Below are 20,504 nucleotides of genomic sequence, written 5' to 3' on the forward strand. Positions count from 1 at the left end.
TTATGACTGTGTGCCTCTTTGTGTGTGTGTATGTGTATGTGTATGTGTGTGTGTGTGTGTTTGTATGTGTGTGTGTGTTTATCTGTGTGTAGGTTATGACTGTGTGCCTGTTTGTGTGTAGGTTATTTCTGTGTGTGTTTATCTGTGTGTAGGTTATGCCTGTGTGTTGTCTATGTGTGTGTTTATCTGAGTGTACGTTATGTCTGGCTGTGTGTTTATCAGTGCATAGGTTATGTCAGTGTGTGTGTTTGTGTGTAGGTTATGTGTGTGTGTGTGTTTATTGTTTATCTGTGTGTAGTTTATGACTGTGTGCGTGTTTATCTGTGTGTAGGTTATGTCTGTGTGTGTTATATCTGTGTGTAGGTTATGTCTGTGAGCATGTTTATCTGTGTGTAGGTTATGTCTATGTGCATGTTTATCTGTGTATAGGTTATGCCTGTGTGTGTGTTTATCTGAGTGTAGGTTATAGAAACATAGAAACATAGAAGATAGGAGCAGGAGTAGGTCATTCGGCCCTTCGAGCCTGTTCTGCCATTCAATGAGAGCATGGCTGATCTTAAAGTTCAGTACCCCATCCCCGCCTTTTCTCCGTAACCCCTAATTCCCTTATACTGAAGAAATATATCTAATTCCCTCTTAAATATATTTAATGAACCTGCCTCTACTGCCCTCTGTGGCAATGAATTCCACAGATTCACCACCCTCTGGGTAAAGAAATTCCTCCTCATCTCAGTTCTAAATGGTTTGCCTATTATCCTCGAACCATGGCCCCGGGTTCTGGACTCCCCCACCATTGGAAACATCCCTTCCGCATCCATTCTGTCCAGTCCTGCCAGAATTTTATATGTCTCTATGAGATCCCCTCTCAGTCTTCTAAACTCCAGCGAGTACAATCCCAAATTGCACAATCTTTCCTCAAGTTATTCTTCCCATTCCAGGTATCAGCCTGGTGAATCGCCTCTGCACTCCCTCCATTGCAAGAACATCCTTCCTCAGATAAGGCGACCAGAACTGCACACAATACTCCAGGTGGGGTCTCACCAAGGCCCTGTACAGATGCAGTAAGGTATCCTTGTTCCTATACTCAAACCCTCTTGATATGAAGGCCAACATACCATTTGCCTTTTTAACCGCCTGCTGTACCTGCATGCTCGCCTTCAGTGACTGGTGCACAAGAACCCCTAGGTCTCTCTGCACTTCCCCATCTCCCAATCTATTGCCATTCAAATAGTAATCTGCCCTCCGGTTTGTATTACCAAAGTGGATAACCTCACATTTATCCACATTGTAGTGCATTCACCATGTATCTGCCCAGTCCCCCAATTTATCCAAATCACACTGGAGCTTCCTGACCCCCTCTTCCGTGCACACAACCCCTCCTAGCTTAGTGTCGTCTGCAAATTTGGAGATATTACATCCAATCCCCTCATCTAGATCATTAATGTAAATTGTGAACAGCTGGGGTCCCAGTACAGATCCCTGTGGCACCCCACTGGTCACCGCCTGCCATTCAGAAAATGAGCCGTTTATCCCAACTCTCTGTCTTCTATCTGCCAGCCAGTTCTCAATCTACATCAATACCTTGCCCCCAATCCCATGAGCCTTGATTTTGCATGCCAGTCATTTATGTGGGACCTTATCGAAGGCCTTTTGGAAATCCAGGTACACCACATCCACTGGCTCTCCCCCATCTATTTTACCTGTCACCATCTCAATGAATTCCAATAGATTTGTCAAGCACAATTTACCTTTTGTAAATCCATGTTGACTCTGTCGGATCCCTTCTCTGCTAGTCATATGCTCCGCTATTACATCCTTAATTATGGATTCCATCATTTTGCCCACTTCTGATGTAAGGCTCACCGGCCTATAATTCCCCGCTTTTTCTCTACCCCCCTTTTTAAATAGTGGGGTAACATTAGCTACCCTCCAATCCATGGGTACTGATCCTGAGTCTATCGAGTTTTGGAAAATAATTATTAAAGCATCTGCTATCTGAATGTCCACCTCTTTAAGTACCCTAGGATGTAGATTATCAGGCTCTTAGGATTTATCGGCCTTCAGTCCCTTCAATTTCCTCAAGACCATGTCCTTAGAGATACTGATTTCTTTCAGCTCCTCCCTTGCATTAGTCTCTATGTTTCCCAACATCCTTGGGAGGTTATTTGTATCCTCTCTTGTGAAAACAGAACTGAAGTAAGAATTTAATTGGTCTGCCATTTCCTTATTCCCCATTATATATTCCCCTGATTCTGACTGCAAGGGACCTACTCTAGATTTCACCAATCTTTTCCTCTTGACATATCTATAAAAGCTTTTGTAGTTGGTTTTTATGTTTGCCGCAAGCTTACTTTCGTAATTTATTTTTGCCCTCTTGATTAATCCCTTTGTCCTCCTTTGCTGCATCTTGAACTGTTCCCAGTCTTCGGGTTTGGTACTTTTTTTGGCCAATTGATATGCTCTTTCTTTGGACCTAATGCTGTCTCTAATTTCCCTTGTTATTCATGGTTGAGTCACCTTTTTTGGTTTATTTTTATGCCAAACCTGTATAAACGATTTCTGCAATTCTTCCATTAGATCTTTGAATGCTTTCCATTGTCTATCCACCGTCAACCCCCCGCCCATAAACACCACCCAATCAATCTTACTCAACTCCCATCTCATACCATCATAATTCCCTTTATTTAAATTCAGGACCTTAGTCTCGGTTTTAATTTCTTCACTCTCCATGTCGAGAGAGAATTCGATCATATTGTGATCGCTCCTACCCAAAAGGCCTCGTACAACAAGATTGCTGATTAGCCCCTTTTCATTACATAATACCCAGTCTAATATCCAGCCTGTGTGCATGTTATATCTATGTGTAGGTTATGTCTATGTGTGTGTGTTCATCTGTGTGTAGTTTATGTCTGTGTACATGTTTATCTGTGTGTAGTTTATGTCTATGTGCATGTTTATCTGTGTATAGGTTATGCCTGTGTGCATGTTATATCTGTGTAGGTTCTGTCTGTGTGTTGGTTATGCCTGTCTGTGTGTATATCTGTGTATAGGATATGCCTGTGTGCATGCTATATCTATGTGTAGACTATGGCTGTGTGTATGTTATATCTGTGTGTAGGTTATGCCTGTATATGTGTTTATCTGTGTGTAGATTATGTCTGTGTGTGTGTTATATCTGTGTAGGTTGTGTGTGTTATATCTGTGTGTAGGTTATGTCTGTGTACATGTTTATCTGTGTGTAGTTTATATCTGTGTCCATGTTATATCTATGTGTAGGTTATGTCTGTGTGTGTGTTTATCTGTGTGTAGTTTATGTCTGTGTGTGTGATTATCTGTGTGTAGGTTGTGTGTGTGTGTGTTATATCTGTGTGTAGGTTACGTCTGTGTACATGTTTATCTGTGTGTAGGTAATGTCTATGTGCATGTTTATCTGTGTATAGGTTATGCCTGTGTGCATGTTATATCTGTGTAGGTTATGTGTGTGTGTTGGTTATGCCTGTCTGCGTGTTTATCTGTGTGGAGGATATGCCTGTGTGTGTGTTTATCAGTGTGTAGGTTATGCCTGTGTGCATGCTATATCTGTGTGTAGACTATGGCTGTGTGCATGTTATATCTGTGTGTAGGTTATGTCTGTATCTGTGTTTGTCTGTGTGTAGATTATGTCTGTGTGTGTGTTTATCTGTGTGTAGGTTATGTCTGTGTATGTGTTTGTGCGTAGGTTATGTGTGTGTGTTATATCTGTGTGCGTGTTATATCTATGTGTAGGTTATGTCTGTGTGTGTTTGTGTGTAGGTTATGTGTGTGTGTTATATCTGTGTATAGGTTATGTCTGTTGCATGTTATATCTGTGTGTAGGTTATGTCTGTGTGCATGTTTATCCATGTGTAGTTTATGTCTGTGTGCATGTTTATGTGTGTGTAAATTATGTATGTGTGCGTCTTTATCTGTGTGTAGGTTATGTCTGTGTATAGGTTTGTCTGTGTGTAGGTTATGCCTGTATGCATGTTTGTCTGTGTGTAGGTTATGTCTGTGTGCATGTTTATCTGTGTGTAGGTTATGTCTGTGTGCGTCTTTATCTGTGTGTAGGTTATGTCTGTGTATAGGTTTGTCTGTGTGTAGGTTATGCCTGTGTGCATGTTTGTCTGTGTGTAGGTTATGTCAGTGTGCGTGTTTATCTGTATGTAGGTTATGTCTGTGAATAGGTTATGTCTGGGTGTGTGTAGGTTATGCCTGTGTGCATTTTTATCTGTGTGTAGTTTATGTCTACATGCGTCTTTACCTGTGTGTAGGTTATGTATGTGTATAGGTTATGTCTGTGTGTAGGTTATACCTGTGTGCATGTTTGTCTGTGTGTAGGTTATGTCTGGGTGTGTGTAGGTTATACCTGTGTGCATGTTTATCTGTGTGTAGCTTATGTCTGTGTGTATGTTTGCATGTTTTGCCCCGAGGACCAGAGCATGCTGTTTCGTCGGGTTGTATTTGTACAGTCAGATGACAAATAAACGTGAATTTAATGTGATGGGAGGGAGCACATAGAGCATCAGAAGCTGACGGGCGATCTCATTTAATTTTATAAAATCATGAGGCAGAGACAGAGTGGAAACCCAGAGCAGACTGCAAAACCCAAATACACTCTGCTGGAGGAGATGAGTGGGTCGAGTAGTATCCATGAGGAAGAAGAACGGACAACATCATGGGCTGGAACTCTTCATCAAAGCCTTTTGGGTCCCAACGAAGAGCTTCAGCTGGGAATGTCAGCTGTTCTTTTCCTCCCACGGATGCTGCTTGATCCGTGGAGTTCCTCCAGCAGAGTGTGCATGGCTGCAGATTCCAGCATCTGTCGTCTCCTTCTCGTCTCCACGTTCAACGAGTGTGGGAGTGGATACAGAATCCTGAGCCACAGCCCATGGTCTCAGTGAGGTTTGGAGGGTAAGGGGCTGAATGTTCTGCTTCCCAGCTCAGTGTGCACATTCCAACCACACCTCTGCTCTTGGACCTTGTGGAGAGTGAAGGACACTCCGCCCTGCCTTTTTGCTCAAACGTTTGAGATGGAAAACTCCATCTGGGCTTCTCAACCGCACGTATATCCCGCAGGTCACAGACATGGCAGCGATCCAAGCTCTATCCTGATGGAACTTTCCCATTGCCACTGATATTGACAGAAGTCTTGTTTACAACCTCTTCACCCGTCATTTCATGAAGTCCGACAAACAGTTGGGCAACATACAGTGAGAAGACAATGTTTGTGCATGCTGTGTCAAGGTTCACATTAACGTTGTCTACCCCGTCCTCTGTATATTCTCTTTCCAGCCACAGACCTGCTGAACTCGTCGTGAAGGAGGGGACGAATGCGTCAGCATTTAACGCCAGGCAGTGACCTTATTGGAAGGTGCTGGTGTGCAGAGGGTGGACGCCAAGAGGATTTTTAAAATTTCAATTTAAAATGTATCTATTTTAAATTTAGCATTTAGATATGCAGCCCGGTAACAGGCCCTTTCGGCCCACAAGCTTGTGCTGCCCCAAATGCCCCAATTAACCTACAAACCCTGAACGTTTTGAATGGTGGGAGGAAACCAGAGCGCCTGGGAAAAACCAACGCAGACACAGGGAGGACGTACAAACTCCTTACAGACAGCGTGGGATGTTCCCCTAGTCTAGGTATCTGGGACCAGGGAGTACTGTTTCCGAATAAGGGATCATTCATTTCAGCTGGAATTTCATTCCCCAACCACACCTGGAATCAAGGCTTTGAGCTGTAAGGGAGAAAGACAAACCTGTTTTCCAGAGCATCGGAGGCTGAGAGGAGGGAGATCTGATAGAAATTCATAAGAGCATGAGAGGTGCTGATAGGATGGGCGGAATCATTTTCTTCTGTCGCTCACCAGATAAGGGGGCAGGGGAAAATTTAAGGGAAATGTTACACAGAGAGTGGTGGGTGCCTGGAAGGGACTGCCAGGGGTAGTGATGGAAGCAGAGATGATATAAGCCTTTAAGAAGCTTATAGGCAGACATATGGACATGCAGGGAGTGCAAGAGATGGAGGGGTATGGACCAGGATATGGACCGGAGTATGGACTGGGGTATAGATCGGGGTATGGACCGGGGTATGGACCAGAGTATGGTCTGGGGTATGAATCAGAGAATGGACCGGGGTAGGAATCAGAGAATGGACCGGGGTATGGACCAGAATATGGACCAGGGTATGGACCAGAGTATGGACCGGGGTATGGACCGGGGTATGGTCCGGGGTATGAATCAGAGAATGGACCGGGGTATGGACCAGAATATGGACCAGGGTATGGACCAGAGTATGGACCGGGGTATGGACCGGGGTATGGACTGGGGTATGGACCAGAGAATGGACCAGGGTATGGACCGGGGTATGGACCGGGGTATTGACCAGAGAATGGACCAGAGAATGGACCAGGGTATGGACCGGGGTATTGACCAGAGAATGGACCAGGGTATGGACCGGGGTATGGACAAGGGTATGAACCAAGGTATGGACCAGAGTATGGACCGGGAAATGCACCGGTGTATGGACCAGAGAATGGTTCGGAGTATGGACCGGGGTATGGACCAGGGAGCAGGCAGCAGAGTTCTAGTTTGATTTGGACATCGTGTTCAGCACAAAAATGTGGGCCGAAGACTCTGTTCCTGGGCTGGACTGATCTAAAGTCTCGCATGCTGCCTGGGTCGTCTGGTTTTCGGCGACAGGGGAGCAGGACAGAGCAAAGGTGGGGGTAGGCACCCAGAAGGGATCAACAAGGATTTTCACGGCAAAGCTCGTTTTAGCTGCACTTCTTTATAGACATCCCGGAAACTGTTCCTCTGTCTGCCCAACAATGCCACCCATTGACATCCTGGGATGACTGTGTCCGCAAAATCAGGGAGGACCCCTACCGCCCCGCACACAGCCAGCTGCTCCTGTCAGGAAAGAGGTACAGGAGTATCAGAGCAAAACCATCAGTCTGAGAAGCAGCTTCTTCCCACAGGCAGTGAGACTGCTAAAGCAATTCTCCGTGACTATTATTTATTAATAATATCTAAGTTAATGTACTGTACAAGTATCATTTATCTTTATATGTGTTATGTCTGTATACGTGTTTTGCACTGTTCTGCACCGTGGACCAGAGGGGTTTAGTTTCATCCAGGCAGTGAAGAAACCAAGAATGCTCTCCATGGTACATCTGTAGAAGTTTACAAATGTTTTCGGTGACGTACGGAATCTCCTCTGACACCTTACAAAGTATATCTGCTGACGAGCCTCTTTGTGATTGTTTCTACGTGGAGACTCCAGGACAGATCCTCAGAGATATTGACACTTAGGAATTTGAAGTTCTTGGCTTCCCCTGACTTCCCCCTGAAATTCACAATCTTCTCCTTAGATTTGCTGACATTGAGCGCAAGGTTGTTGGCATGCAGCATTCAACGAGCTGATCCATCCCCCTCCTGTATGGTTCCTCGTTGCCGTTTGTGATTTTGCCGACATCTGTGGTGTCATCAGCATATTGTAGATGGCATCAGAACTACACATTCTCTTCCACTCAACATCAAAGATCTTCCAGCTCTGTTGTAATCCATGAAAGGTTAACTGTGAAGGGTGTCACTTAAGTTCCAGAGGGATAATGTTTAACTCGCTAACGCATGTTTACATGGTGCATTCGTGCACAGAGCTGTAGCCTATCGAGGGAGAGAGAGAGAGAGAGAGAGACGGAGAGGGAGAGAATGCATGAAACAAAGTGAAATAGGAAAGAAAGAAAGAGAGAGGATGGAAAGAGAACAAAATGAGAAAATGAAGTGTAGAAGTAGAGAGAAGGGAGAAAAAGGAGAGAGAGTCTCAGGGAGAGAGCTCCCAGATTCTCCTCCTCAACCACATGCCCAGGACAATTTGTAGCAGCCAATTAACCCAGTGACCTGTCCATCTTTGGAGCGTGGAAGGAAACCACGGTCCCTAGGTGATATCCACACGCTCACAGTGAGGACATAGAAACTACTAATAGAAGTAACCCACGTTTATTTCATTTACAGAACTGAAACATCACAAGACTTTTGTGACTGAGCTGAATATTCCTCAACATACCATGAACTTGTGGCCTGCTCCATTCAGAAGCTTGGGAGACTGCTGTCAGTGGGTGGGCCGAGGGTAGGACCTGGTGATACGTCCAGGTGGTGACGGTTCACACAGACCCTGCCAGTACTCCCTTGCATCCAGGCTGCTGTAGCCAGCTGATCCACAGTGGAGGCTAATCTGGTTTTCTCTTTGGTTAAAACATCGACAGAACAGTAAAATTAAAATTTTATTGAAGCACTCCTATCCCTACATTGAACCTCTGTGACCCCCTTCTTCACACATCCAGACATTTTATGTATCCTTGGGAGAGCCTAAGATACAGGAGCTGGAGTTGGCCATCCGGCCCGTCGAGCCTGCCCCGCCATTCAATAAGATCATGGCTGCTCTGGCCATGAGCTCAGCTCCACCCACCCACCTGTTCCTCGTGACCCTACACTCTAAAAAAAAGCCTTTTAAAATCTTTAAATGAAAGGCGGCATGGTTTGCCTGGTGGTTAGCGCAATGCCTTTACAGCGCCAGCAATCAGGACCAGGGTTCAAATCCTGCACTGGCTGAAAGGAGTTGGTACGTTCTCGCTGTGTCTGTGTGGGTTTTCCACAGGGGCTCCGGTTGCCTCCCACCATTCAAAAATGTACCAGGGATTGTAGGTTAGTAAGCTGTAAATTGGGTGACGTGGACTTGTGGGACAAAATGGCCTGTTTCCGTGCTGTATGTCTAAATTTTAAAAAAAGCTTCTTCTGCTCCCTTGGGCAGGGAATTCCACAGATTCCTCAACCTTTGGGAGAAGCAGTTCCTCGTCATCTACCCCCAAATTTGTGCTCCCCAATTCCAGTGGAGCAAACAATTGGATAAGACAGACCATTCCTTCCCAATCCGCTCCTTGGGGTGTGGGAGGATAGCGGAGCCCAGGCAATTCCAGAGAGAAGTTGCAAATATGACCCAGACTGCAGTGGAGGTCGGGATTGAACTTGGGCTGCCGCAGGGAATCAGGAACACTTCAGGCTTTGCATTCCAAACCCGGAGCATGGAACGGGTAAACCGGGTGGGTGTCGGAGTGATGGGGCTCAGCCAACAGGAGGAGAAGGGAAGTGAAGAGGAATCACAGGCATGGGGTTGCCCGTGCCATCCGTTCCTGACCGCATCCCCACCGGTCTGTGGGGAAGACAAGGCATGCGACAGGTTGGACGACAACTTCAGACAGCTAGCACAGTGTGATGGCCTGAATGGCCCACCAGCAAAAGGACCAAGTTTAGACTTGCAGAGGAGGCCAGAATCGTGCTGTACATCATCACTGAGGAATTGGATGCGGTTGTTACGGATTGCAGCCCTGGGAATTCAGAGACTGACACTAAACCTAATCCTACAGAAAAATAACCTCACTCTGCAGATCAGTTTACTTTATTTTTAAAAGTACAGATATATTTAATTTTTGTATGTTTTATATGTACATTTGTAGTGTAGTTTACAGGATCTGAGGAATTAACTACATTAACTGTATACAGATTATTTACACACGTTCACAGGATGCAAACTGACCTCTTACCTAGTGTCAGAATTAACATGTAATATACACCGTCTCCTTATAAGTTACTAATTTAAAAACTCTGTTCCACTTACTGCAGAATACAAACCTGTCCCAAGGCGCATGAAATGAACACATCCTGTGAAGGTCAGAGAGGGTCTCACCCAGGGGACGAGCCATCAGGATGGGGTGGGAATCGGAAGAGGGTGAGGGTGGAGAGACGGAAGAGGAGGAGGACTCTGCTATCTGTACCTGTGTCTCATCCAGACCTCTGCCCCACTCCAGCCTGAGACGCGCATCACAGCTCTGAGGGGTCAAAGCAAGGTAGGTGGACACCTACCTGTGGAAAGCAGGGCTCCTGTCAACATCATAGAACATTCTAATACAGTACAGGCCCTTCAGCCCACGATGTTGTGCTGACCTACATAAACCTGTTCAACAAACTAAAACCTTTCCCCCCTCACACCCAGAACCCTCTATTTTTCCCACATCCAAGTGCCTGCCTAAGAGTGTTTTAAAAGTCCCTAATGTTCCAGCCACCACCACCACCCCTGGCAATGCGTTCCAGTCCCTCACTACTTCCTGTGTAAGAAACATTTCCCTGACTTCTCCCCTAAACCTTCCTCCCCTCACTTTGTACAGACGTCCTCTGGTGTATACTACTCTCATCCCGGGAAAATGCCACTGGCTGTCTGCCCTCTCTACATTCCTCATATTCTTTTTTTTGCATTTAGACATACAGCACGGTAACAGGCCTTTTCGGCCCACAAGTCCGTGCCGCCCAATTTTCCCTTAATTAACATACACCCCTGTTTTGAACGGTGGGAGGAAAACGGAGCCTCCGGGGAAAATCCATGTAGACATGGAGAGAACGTACAAACACCTTACAGACAGCACGGGATTCTGGTCTTGATTGCAGTTAAGGTGTTGTGTTGACCACTACACCAACCATGCCACCCTAGTAGATCTCTATTAAGTCACCTCTCATCCTTCTTTGCTCCAAAGAGAAAAGTCCCAGCTGTGCTAACCTTGCCTCATAAGACACAATCTCCAGTTCAGGTAACATCCTGGTCAATCTCCTCTGCACCCTCTCCAAAGCTTCCACATCCTTCCTGTACTGAAATGACCAGACTGAACACAATTCTCCAAGTGTGGTCTCACCAGTGTTTTCAGCTGGCCAAAACACGGTGATGCTTGAGGAATGGCTGGTGTAGGGGTAGCACAGCTGGCGTAGTGGTTAGCGCCACACCTTTATGTGCCAGCGATCAGGACCGGATCTGAGTTTGAATCCCATGCTGTAAGGAGTTTGTACGGTCTCCCCATGTCTATGTGGGTTTTCTCCAGGGGCTCCGGTTTCCTCCCACCATTTGAAACGTACCAGGGGTATAGGTTAATGGGGTGTAAATTGGGCAGCACGGACTGGTAGGGCCGAATTGGCCTGTTACCGAGCTGTATGTCTGCATTCTTAAAAAATTTAAAATTTTTTTTAAAACTCAGGAGATTTTGCAGCGTCCATAAAAGGTAAAGATGGATTACTGACATTTTGGGCCTGAGCCCTTCCTCCTAGCCAATGTTGTTCTTGGGAGCTCACTGAGAGCATCGTGACCTGCACGTCCAACATCACGTCTGTGACTCCAGCCTGAGGTAGCCCACCTGTGGTGTTCAGTGGTAGAAGTTTGATACCCTCTGACTTAAACTGCTTCAAAGGGGTGCAGGGTCTCCTCTGCCAGGAATCCCCCATTTTCAACGGGAGGTGTCGGTGGGCCAGTCCCACACTGTGCAAGCTCAGCGTATCGCTGGCAGGGCTCTCGACAAACACAGCCACCTGGAGAGTAGGTGCATTAAGGGCAAGAGAAGGCCACTCACCCTTTCCAAACTGTTCCACCATTTACACCTGAAATCTGTGCTCACTATCTATCTTTCACACTCCTTTGCTTCAAAAATATTCCAACCCTCTGCCTCCACTGCCCAAAGAGGAAATCATGAAGACTATGAAGACTTCCAAATGTCTTGCCATCTCTGCCTTAAATGGGTGACTCCTTATCTTACGGCACCTTGTTCTCACAGAGGAGGTATCCCCTTCACATCTGCCCTGTCAGGACCACTCAGGATTTTGTCGTTTCCTCTCCCTCTTGAAACCCCAGTGGCCACATGGCCACCCTGTCCAACCTCTGCTCATGTACAGTGCACCGTCCGAGAATTATTGAGTGAACGTCCGGGGATTCTGACACATCACCAGCCCTTTTTGAAGCAAAAAGACCGATAATGCACACAGTTGATCGGCGGTCTCGCGGAATAAACGGAAAAGAGAGCGCTTGTGTTCAATCCCCACCACTCCCCACCCCACCCCCTTTTTGTTCCTGATTACTTGCTGTCCATGTACCCTAACCTTTCAGGAACAGCCACCCAAGGTCACTGCACCTCACAGCCTCACAATATCTGGCACTTCAGGTAACCAACACTTTGCCAATAAGGAACAGTTCCACATTCGTACACGGCACAGATTTGGACCCCCCCCCCCACCTTGAAGGACTGCATTATCTGCCCACTCCCATACTCTTCCAACCCTCTGTTCCTCCAGAGAAACACTCTCTTGGTAATGGTGACCTTTCCACCATCGACGCTCATCCCATTTGCCCTCATTAGGTCCATATCCTCTCACACACCGATTTGTCTGTCTAAATCCCTTTTCTCTAGAGTGACTGTATCTGATTCCAGTTCCTCATCTCTCTGACAGTAAGTTCCCAATAGCAGCCATTCCCTGGGTACAAACTTCCCCCCCGCCCCCACTTAGATCCACCCTCTCACCTTACATCTCCGCCCTCTTGTTTATGTTTCCCCTACCAGAGGGAAATGTTCCAGACCATCTACTCCATGTAGGCCTTGTGTCATTTTATAAACCTCCATTAGGCCAACCTGTCTGGCCCCAGAACTCCAGAGACAACAATCCCAGCCTTTCCAATCTCTCCCCAAAACTAGCGTCCTACAATTCAGGTAACATTCTGGTCAGTCTCCTCTGCACTCTCTCCACTACAACCCCGTCCTTCCTGTAAAATGGTGACCAGAACCTCTCAACTTGTACATTCGGTTTCCAACCTTATGAAGCCTTCTGAAAGGGCTTGATGATCAGTCCCATTCTCCTGGCCTCTACAAATTTTGGATTGCTTTGGTTTAAGAAAAACACATAGGTACTTTCTCTGGAAGGAAAGCAAGGCCTCAGATAAGATCTGGATTTGTGGCCAGGCATTCTGTGTAGCAGAAAGCTTCACGAACATGTCCTTGTGGGTCACCCTGCCAGGGCTGTTGGAAGATAGGTAAAAGTTCAAAAAACACTTAGCGGCTTTGGAGTGGGTTGGGGCAAGTTTGGAATCTGCACTGCATGTCACCATTGTAATCAAAGGTTTAATCCTGTGTGCACTGGGAGAAGATCAGTTCTTCACCCACGCTAGGACTCCCAGCACGGCTTTCCACCGACGTGGGAAGTCCTGGGGTTTCCTAGAACTGCTCGCTGCAGCTTGCTTCACAGTCAGGTGACTGGCCGGACTGTTCGTGGTGTCCTGGGGAACCGGTGCACCTTGATGTGCTTGGACAGATGGTCGCTGCGGGCAAACCTCTTCTCACAGACCAGACACTGATAGGGCTTCACCCCAGAGTGGGATCGACGGTGTCTCGACAGCTCATCTGACCTGGAGAACCTGAACAAAATACAGAGGTTAGAGGGAGAGGGGCAGGAGAGGGGGAGGAGAGGAGCGAGGAAGGGGAGGGAGAGGGGAAAGAGGGGAAAGGAGAAGAATGGGGGGAGTGATGGGGAGGGAGAGGGAAAGAGGGGTGAGGAAGGGGAGGGAGAGGGAAGGGAGAGGAGAGGGGAGGGAGAGTGAGGAAGGGTAGGGAGAGGGAGAGGGGCGAGGAAGGAGAGGGAGAGGGAGGGAGAAGAATGGGGAGAGATGTGGAGGGAGATGGAAGGGAGGGGAGCGAGGAAGGGGAGGGAGAAAAATGGGAAATGGGAGAGGGGTGGGAGAGGGATTGCTTTGGAGTGGAAGGATAGGGAGGAAGGAAGAGGGGAGGGAGAGGAGGGAGTTGGAAGGTTAGGGGAGGGAGAGAGGGTAGTGGGAGCGGAGGGTGAGGAGAGAGGGGAGTGGGAGAGGGACAGGAGAGGGGCGAGGAAAAGGATGGAGAAGAGCAGAGAGGAGAGGGGGAGAGAGAGGGGGAGGAGAGGGAGGGGAGGGAGATAAGGGAGGGAAGGGAGATGGGTGGAAAAGGAACAGGAGAAGGGCAAGGAAGGGGATGGAGAAGAACAGAGGGAAGGGGAGAGAGAGAGGGGGAAGGAGGGGGAGAGGGGATGGAGGGGATGGAGGGGAGGGAGGAAAGGGAGGGAAAGGAGATGGGTGAGGGGAGGGAGAGGTGGAAGAGGGACAGGAGAGGGGAGGGAAAGGGGAAAGAGGGGAGGGGTGGGAAAGGAGGAGGAGGGGGTGGAAGGAGAGGGGTGGGAGAGAGGAGCGAGGGGAGGTGAGGGAGGGGAGAGGATATAGAGAAAAGAGAGGGGTTGTAGGAAGGGGATGGGAGGAAGGGGAGGGAAGGGTGATGTGGAGTCAGAGGGGAGAAAGACCAAGGCTGAGGGTGGAAAGCATCTGCAGAGGAGGGATGGAGTGAGGGGGAAGGGAGGGGAGATGGGGAGGGAGAGGGAATGAGGAGATAGGAAGGAGAGGAAAGAGGTTCAATATTGGGTTAGTTCCCAATCACTGACTCTCCCCACCCACTGAATTCTCTCCCAAAGCCCACGGACCCTCCCTCCAACCACCAACTCTCACTCCCTCCAATCGCCAACTCTCCCCATCCACCATGTTAACGTACTGTAAATGGCGGGGCTCTTAAAACTATTGATGTTCAGAGAGACCTTGGAGTCTTGGAACACAGCTGATTGAAAGTGGCCACACAAGTTGATAGGGTGGTAAAGAAGGTATGGGAATGCTCGCCTTCAATGGGTGAGACATTGGGGATACCACAGAGGAGGTCATTCTGCAGTGATGTATCTTTGGTTGGGCAGCTCTTGGAATACCATGTGCAACTCTAGTCGCCCCATTCCCTGGAGGCCCTGGAAAGGGGACAGAAGAGATTCACCAGGATGCTGCATGGTTGAAGGGGATGGGTTCTAGGGAGAGGTCAGACAAACCTGGGTTGTTTTCTCTGGAGCATCAGAGGCTGAGGGGAGGCTAAAATCATGATGAAGTGGGAAATCAGAATGTTTCCCTCGGAGTAAAAGCGTCACACACTAAAGGGCGGAGCACTAAAGATGAAGGTGGGGAGGTTTTAGGGAGATGAATGGTGGGTACAAAGGCTAGTGGTGGAGGCAGATACAATAGTGGTGTTTCAGAGGCTTCGAGACAGAGACACGGATATGAAGGAGATGGAGAGATGGAGGGATTCTGTCAAGATTTAAATCTGATTTGGACATCATGTCAGCACAGATTCATGGGCCGAAGGGCCTATCCCTGTGCAGGACGGGTCTGTGTTCTCCAGTGTATGAATATGCAACAAACTGTCCGGGTACTTGAGCATGGTAGTTCTGTGTCTGACTCCCTGGCTAGGAGCTTGGCGCAGAGCACGGCTGTTGATTGCACTGACCTCCAGCCACATCCCGGCCACGTGCAGGCGAAGGGTTTCTCTCCGGTGTGCCGTCGCAGGTGAGCCTTCAGGTGACTGCTCTTGGTGTACATTTTGGTGCATCCTGCGAATGAGCACTTGTGCATCTTCAGGAGCTCGGCGGGACTGCCGCGCTGCAGCCTCTGCCCCACCAGGACCCCGGCCTGGCCCTGGGAACCGTCGGCACCAGCAGATGCAGGCTTGGCAGCGATGGGCACAGGCGCAATGCGGACAAATGGCCGGGAACAGCTCAGGCCCGTCGACGGCACAAGGTGAGGCACCAGCCTGAAATTCTGACCCTGGATGTTGACCAGGAGCTGCGTGACCTTCACCTGCCCCTGGGCCTGGGGGCTGGTGGTTTCAGCCCCCACCTCCAGTGGCTGAAGCTGGAGAACAACAGGGGTGCCGCCCCCCAGCGTCACCACCTCCTCCGCGCTCTGCGCCTGCTCACACTTTGGGTCCACAACGCAAGACCGCTCCTCCACAGGGTTCCCAAGCCCATCAGTGGCACTCTGTCGTTCCTTCACACCACTTCTGCGCTCATCTTTCGTGTCCACACCCATGTTCTCCTCCAGGAACTCCTGAATCTCCTCCAATGTAGGCCGGAATAATCCCAAATCCATCTCGGTCCTAGAGCTGGGAAACCTCAGCCTACCCTCCTTGACGAGTGGCTGGACATCCTTCCTGGTGCTGTGAAGTCCGAGTGATGGCTGGGGCAGGAGGTAGTCAAGGATGTTCAGCACATTGGTGTATGTAGAGATGAGGGGTACGGTCACAGGACTGGAGCAGGAATGCGAGCTCGAGGAGTCACTATCATCCTCAGAGAGCGGGGAGGCCAGCATCCGATAATCCCCACACTCCATCAGCAGGTCACCCAGGCGACTCAGAGGGGGGCTCACAGGCAAGAAGATCTCCCCGGCTGGGAGCAGGTGGTCCACCATCACAGACTGCCAGTGGGGATGACGCCTGTCACCCTTTGCTCTCCTGGATCCTCTACACTGGCCCGGACCAGCTCCTGTGCAATACAAGACAGCATTACATTGGCAACCCAATACCATTCAGTCCTTCCAATGCCCACTCAGTCCTCCCAACGCCCCACTCAGTCCTCCCAATGCCCCACTCAGTCTTCCCTCCACCCCACTCAGTCCTCCCACTGCCCACTCAGTCCTCCCACTGCCCACTCAGTCCTCCCACTGCCCACTCAGTCCTCCCACTGCCCACTCAGTCCTCCCACTGCCCACTCAGTCCTCCCACTGCCCACTCAGTCCTCCCACCATTCACACAGCCCTCCCACCTCCCACTGCCCAATCAGTCCTCCCACCATTCACACAGCCCTCCCACCTCCCACTCAGTCCTCTCACCACCCACTCAGTCCTCCCAACTCCCACTCAGTCCTCCCAACTCCCACTCAGTCCTCCCGCCGCCCACACAGCCCTCCCGCCGCCCACTCATACTCCCGCCGCCCACTCATACTCCTGCCGCCCACTCATACTCCTGCCGCCCACTCATACTCCTGCCGCCCACTCAGTCCTCCCACCGCCCTCTCAGTCTTCCTGCCACCCTTTCCGTCTTCCCGCCGCCCTTTGAGTCTTCCCACTGCCCACTCAGTCCTCCCACCGCACACACAGCACTCCCACCACTCAGTCCTCCTACCACTCTCAGACCTCCAACCATCACTCAGCTCTCCCACCGCCCACTCAGTTCATGCACTGCCTACACAGCTCTCCCAGCTCCCACACAGCAGCTCTGTCACAATGACAGAAGACGAAAAGGGCAGCAGGAGACCACTCCAACACTGAGACCTGCCCCATCCCACACCATGCCCAAGCCTCAGCCAATTTCTGGGCCAGTTCATCAGAGCTTACAATCCACCAGGATCTGCTAAAGAAAGGGAGCACTGCAAATCTGGTATTAAATAGTCCCAGAGAAGGGCAAAGAAAAATGAGACACAGGGTGAAGCTTCCTCCACACTGTTCCATCACACACTCCCAGGTTCAGTCACAGAGTAATTCTCCCTCCACACTGTCCTGTCACACACTCCGAGGGTCAATCACAGAGTGACTCTCCCTCCAAACTGTTCCACCACACTTTCATTCACAGAGTGACTCTCCCTTCATACCATCCCATCACACACACTGAGGGTCAATTGCAAAGTGACTCTCCCTCCACACTGTCCCATCACACACTCCCAGGGTCAGACACAGAGTGAAGCTCCCTTCACACCGTCCATCACACACTCCCACGGTCAGATACAGAGTGAAGCTCCCTCCACACCATCCCTTCACACACTGCCAATGTCAGACACAGAGTGAAGATCCCTCCACACGGTCCCATAACACACTCCCAGGGTCAGACACAGAGTGAAGCTTCCTCTACACTGTCTCATGACACACTGCTAGGGCACGGGTTAACTATCGAACATAAATAGCTTGACCAGTCGCAATGTAATCCACCTGCATCTGAGCTAGTCATCATCAGCTGACTGAGAGTAGTGAACATTTTCCAGCCATAAATCACAGCACATGCCTGTGAAAGTGTCAGGTGAGCTGACGTTGCTGCCGAGCCCCTTCGTCAGCACTGACGTAGGATGAATGATGGCACAGCGAGCAAACTGATCAGCAAACATTGCCTGTCACAGCAGAGCTGATGTGTGTTGTTAATCCTACACTTGTTCAAATAGCCTAAAACCACTTTCTCCCATGTAGTGACAGCAGGGGCAGAACCAGATACTAACGTTAGGGGGAGCGAGCACGTGAAAAAGGCCCCACATAGGCTCTTTCCCCTGAGGGTAGGGCCAATTGGAGCAAGGGGTCATGAGTTAAGGGTTAGGGGGCAAAACTTTAGAAGTAACATGAGAGGAAGCTTCTTCACTCAGAGAGGGGTGGCTGAGTGGAATGACCTTCCAGAAGAAGGTGGATGCAGCAGGGTCAGTTTTGTCATTTAAGAGGAGGTTGGATGAGTACATGGATGTGAGCGGTTAGGAGGGTTATGGGCAGGGAGCAGGTAGGTGGAATTAGTGGAGTTTCACATAAATCGGTGCGGTCTAGAAGGGCCGAGATGGCCTGTTTCCGTACTGTAATTGTTATATGGTTATGGTTATATATCACATACCAGATGGTAAGTCAGTGGTTGAATGACAGGCCACACTGATGTTTTGGCGACATCAGACTGGAGCGGGGTGCGGGGGGGTGTCGTCGGACTGGAGCGGGGTACAGGGGGGCAGTGTCGGACTGGAGCGAGGTGCAGGGGGCGTCGTCGGACTGGAGCGGGGTGCAAGGGGGCGGCATCAGATTGGATCGGGGTGCCGGGGGGCAGCGTTGGAGCGGAGACTGGGAAAAGACTCCACTTTTGTCAATTTTGAGCTGTTGCCCCCCCTGCACACCCCCCACCCTTCCCCCCCCACAGCTACCCCACTGGGTGACAGACACGGAGGCTGGTCTGGAGCACTAAGCTCCATCTGTGCCATGAAAGCTCATGCGCACTAAACAAGAGGTTTAATCACAACAGAAATGGAGCAAGACACTGCTCGCCCATAAACGCATGGGGCACCCAAAGATGCACACCCTGACAGCACCTCCAAACCCCCAAAACCCCTTATCCCCTCCACCTCCAAACCCCCAAAACCCTCACACATTATCCCCTCAACCTCCAAAACCCCTCACCTCTTATCCCCTCAACCCCTTATCCCCTCCACCTCCAAACCCCCCAAAACCCCTTATCCCCTCCACCTCCAAACCCCCAAAACCCCTCACCCCTTATCCCCTCCACCTCCAAACCCCCAAAACCCCTCACCCCTTATCCCCTCTACCTCCAAACCCCCAAAACCCCTCACCCCTTATCCCCTCCACCTCCAAACCCCCCCAAAACCCCTCACCCCTTATCCCCTCAGCCCCAAAACCCCTCACCCCTTATCCCCTCCACCTCCAAACCCCGCCAAAACCCCTCACCCCTTATCCCCTCAGCCCCAAAACCCCTCACTCCTTATCCCCTCCACCTCTAAACCACCCCACCCACCCCAAACCTCAGTCCTAAATACTGTTCTACACCTTCTAAACCAGCTCCCCAATATCCCTCGAAAACCAAGGGTCCCTATGCCTGCTAACCTTGCCTTTAATCCTGACAGGAACATACAAACTCTGTACTCTCAAAATTTCATCTTTGAAGGTCCTTCACCTACCTCGCACACTCTTACCCGAAAGCAACTTACCCCAATCCACACATTCTAGATCCTTTCTCATTTCCTCAAAATTGGCCTTTCTCCCATTTAGAATCTCAACCCCGAAACCCAGACCTATCCTTCTCTATAATTAACTTGAAACTAATGGCATTATGATCACTGGACCCAAAATGTTCCCCTACACATACTTCTGTCACCTGTCCCTGTCTTGTTCCTTAATAGGAGATCCACTATTCCACTCTCTCTCTCATTGGTAATCTCTATATATTGACTTAGAAAACTTCCCTCAACACATTTGACAAACTTCATGTCATCCAGCCCTTTTAGAGTTACATCTGCGAACCCTTAATCCCTACCCCCTCGCCACCACACCCCTTACCCCCTACACACCCTACCCTCAAGCCAGGGTCTGCACCAAGGTGGGGCATCCACGGGCATTGCCCCCCCAAAACGAGGTGTGGTTCCCCCACCATACTGTCATCCCTGGCCGTTGGACCCACCCCACTCCCTCCCGCATCAGTAGCGTCTAGGTTGACGGTCCTCCTGCTACTAGCAACCCCCCCCCCCCCCACCGGTTGAGAGGTCGGATCCTGCCAGCATCCACCCCTCCACTGGTCGACAGGTCGGATCCTGCCAGCACCTCCCACCACCGGTCGACAGGTCAGATCCTGCCAGCACCCACCCCTCCACCGGTCGACATGTCAGATCCTGCCAGTACCCACCCCCTCCACTGGTCAACAGGTCAGATCCTACCCGCACCCCCCTCCAACAGGTTGGATCCTGCCAGCACCCACCCCTCCACCAATCGACAGGTCAGATCCTGTCAGCACCCTCCTCCACCGGTCAACAGGTCGGATCCTGCCAGCACCCACCCCTCCACTCCCTCCCATTGACAGGTTGGATCCTGCCCCCCTCTAACTCATTAATGCCCCCCCCATCATATGTTCTGGTGCCAACCCTGCCTCAAACCCCCTAAACCCCTGAATCTCAACAACCACACCCCCAACACCCTCAAACTACTCCTTGGAACCTCCTAGCCCTGATCTGCTCCCTTTCACCCCTGAACCCTCACCACCAAACCCCTCATCACC

The 20,504-nt window shown here is 49.9% G+C and overlaps 1 protein-coding gene across 1 annotated transcript; it reads right to left on the reverse strand.

The window, feature by feature from the left end:
* Positions 1–9,456: 9,456 nt before the first annotated feature.
* On the reverse strand, positions 9,457–17,653 carry LOC138763010 (Krueppel-like factor 15). The gene is made up of 3 exons (XM_069936491.1): positions 17,526–17,653; positions 15,219–16,251; positions 9,457–13,291 (listed from the first exon to the last, which is right to left on the reverse strand). The coding sequence occupies exons 1-3, from the start codon at positions 17,620–17,622 to the stop codon at positions 13,123–13,125; spliced, it is 1,299 nt and encodes a 432-aa protein (XP_069792592.1). The 5' UTR covers positions 17,623–17,653; the 3' UTR covers positions 9,457–13,122.
* Positions 17,654–20,504: the final 2,851 nt, after the last annotated feature.

Source organism: Narcine bancroftii, chromosome 5, assembly GCF_036971445.1.
Source record: "Narcine bancroftii isolate sNarBan1 chromosome 5, sNarBan1.hap1, whole genome shotgun sequence".
NCBI classification, from domain to species: Eukaryota; Metazoa; Chordata; class Chondrichthyes; order Torpediniformes; family Narcinidae; genus Narcine; species Narcine bancroftii.

Bases quoted from the DNA above. Each gene is read 5' to 3' on its own strand.
- LOC138763010 (XM_069936491.1), bottom strand. From the start codon at position 17,622: ATGAGACAGTGTAGAGGAAGCTTCACTCTGTGTCTGACCCTGGGAGTG. The intron at 16,252-17,525 runs GTGTGTGAAGGG...TGTATTGCACAG, and splicing joins CTCTGTGTCTGACATTGGCA to GAGCTGGTCCGGGCCAGTGT. The intron at 13,292-15,218 runs GTCAGTGCAATC...TATTTTGTTCAG, and splicing joins TGGCCGGGATGTGGCTGGAG to GTTCTCCAGGTCAGATGAGC.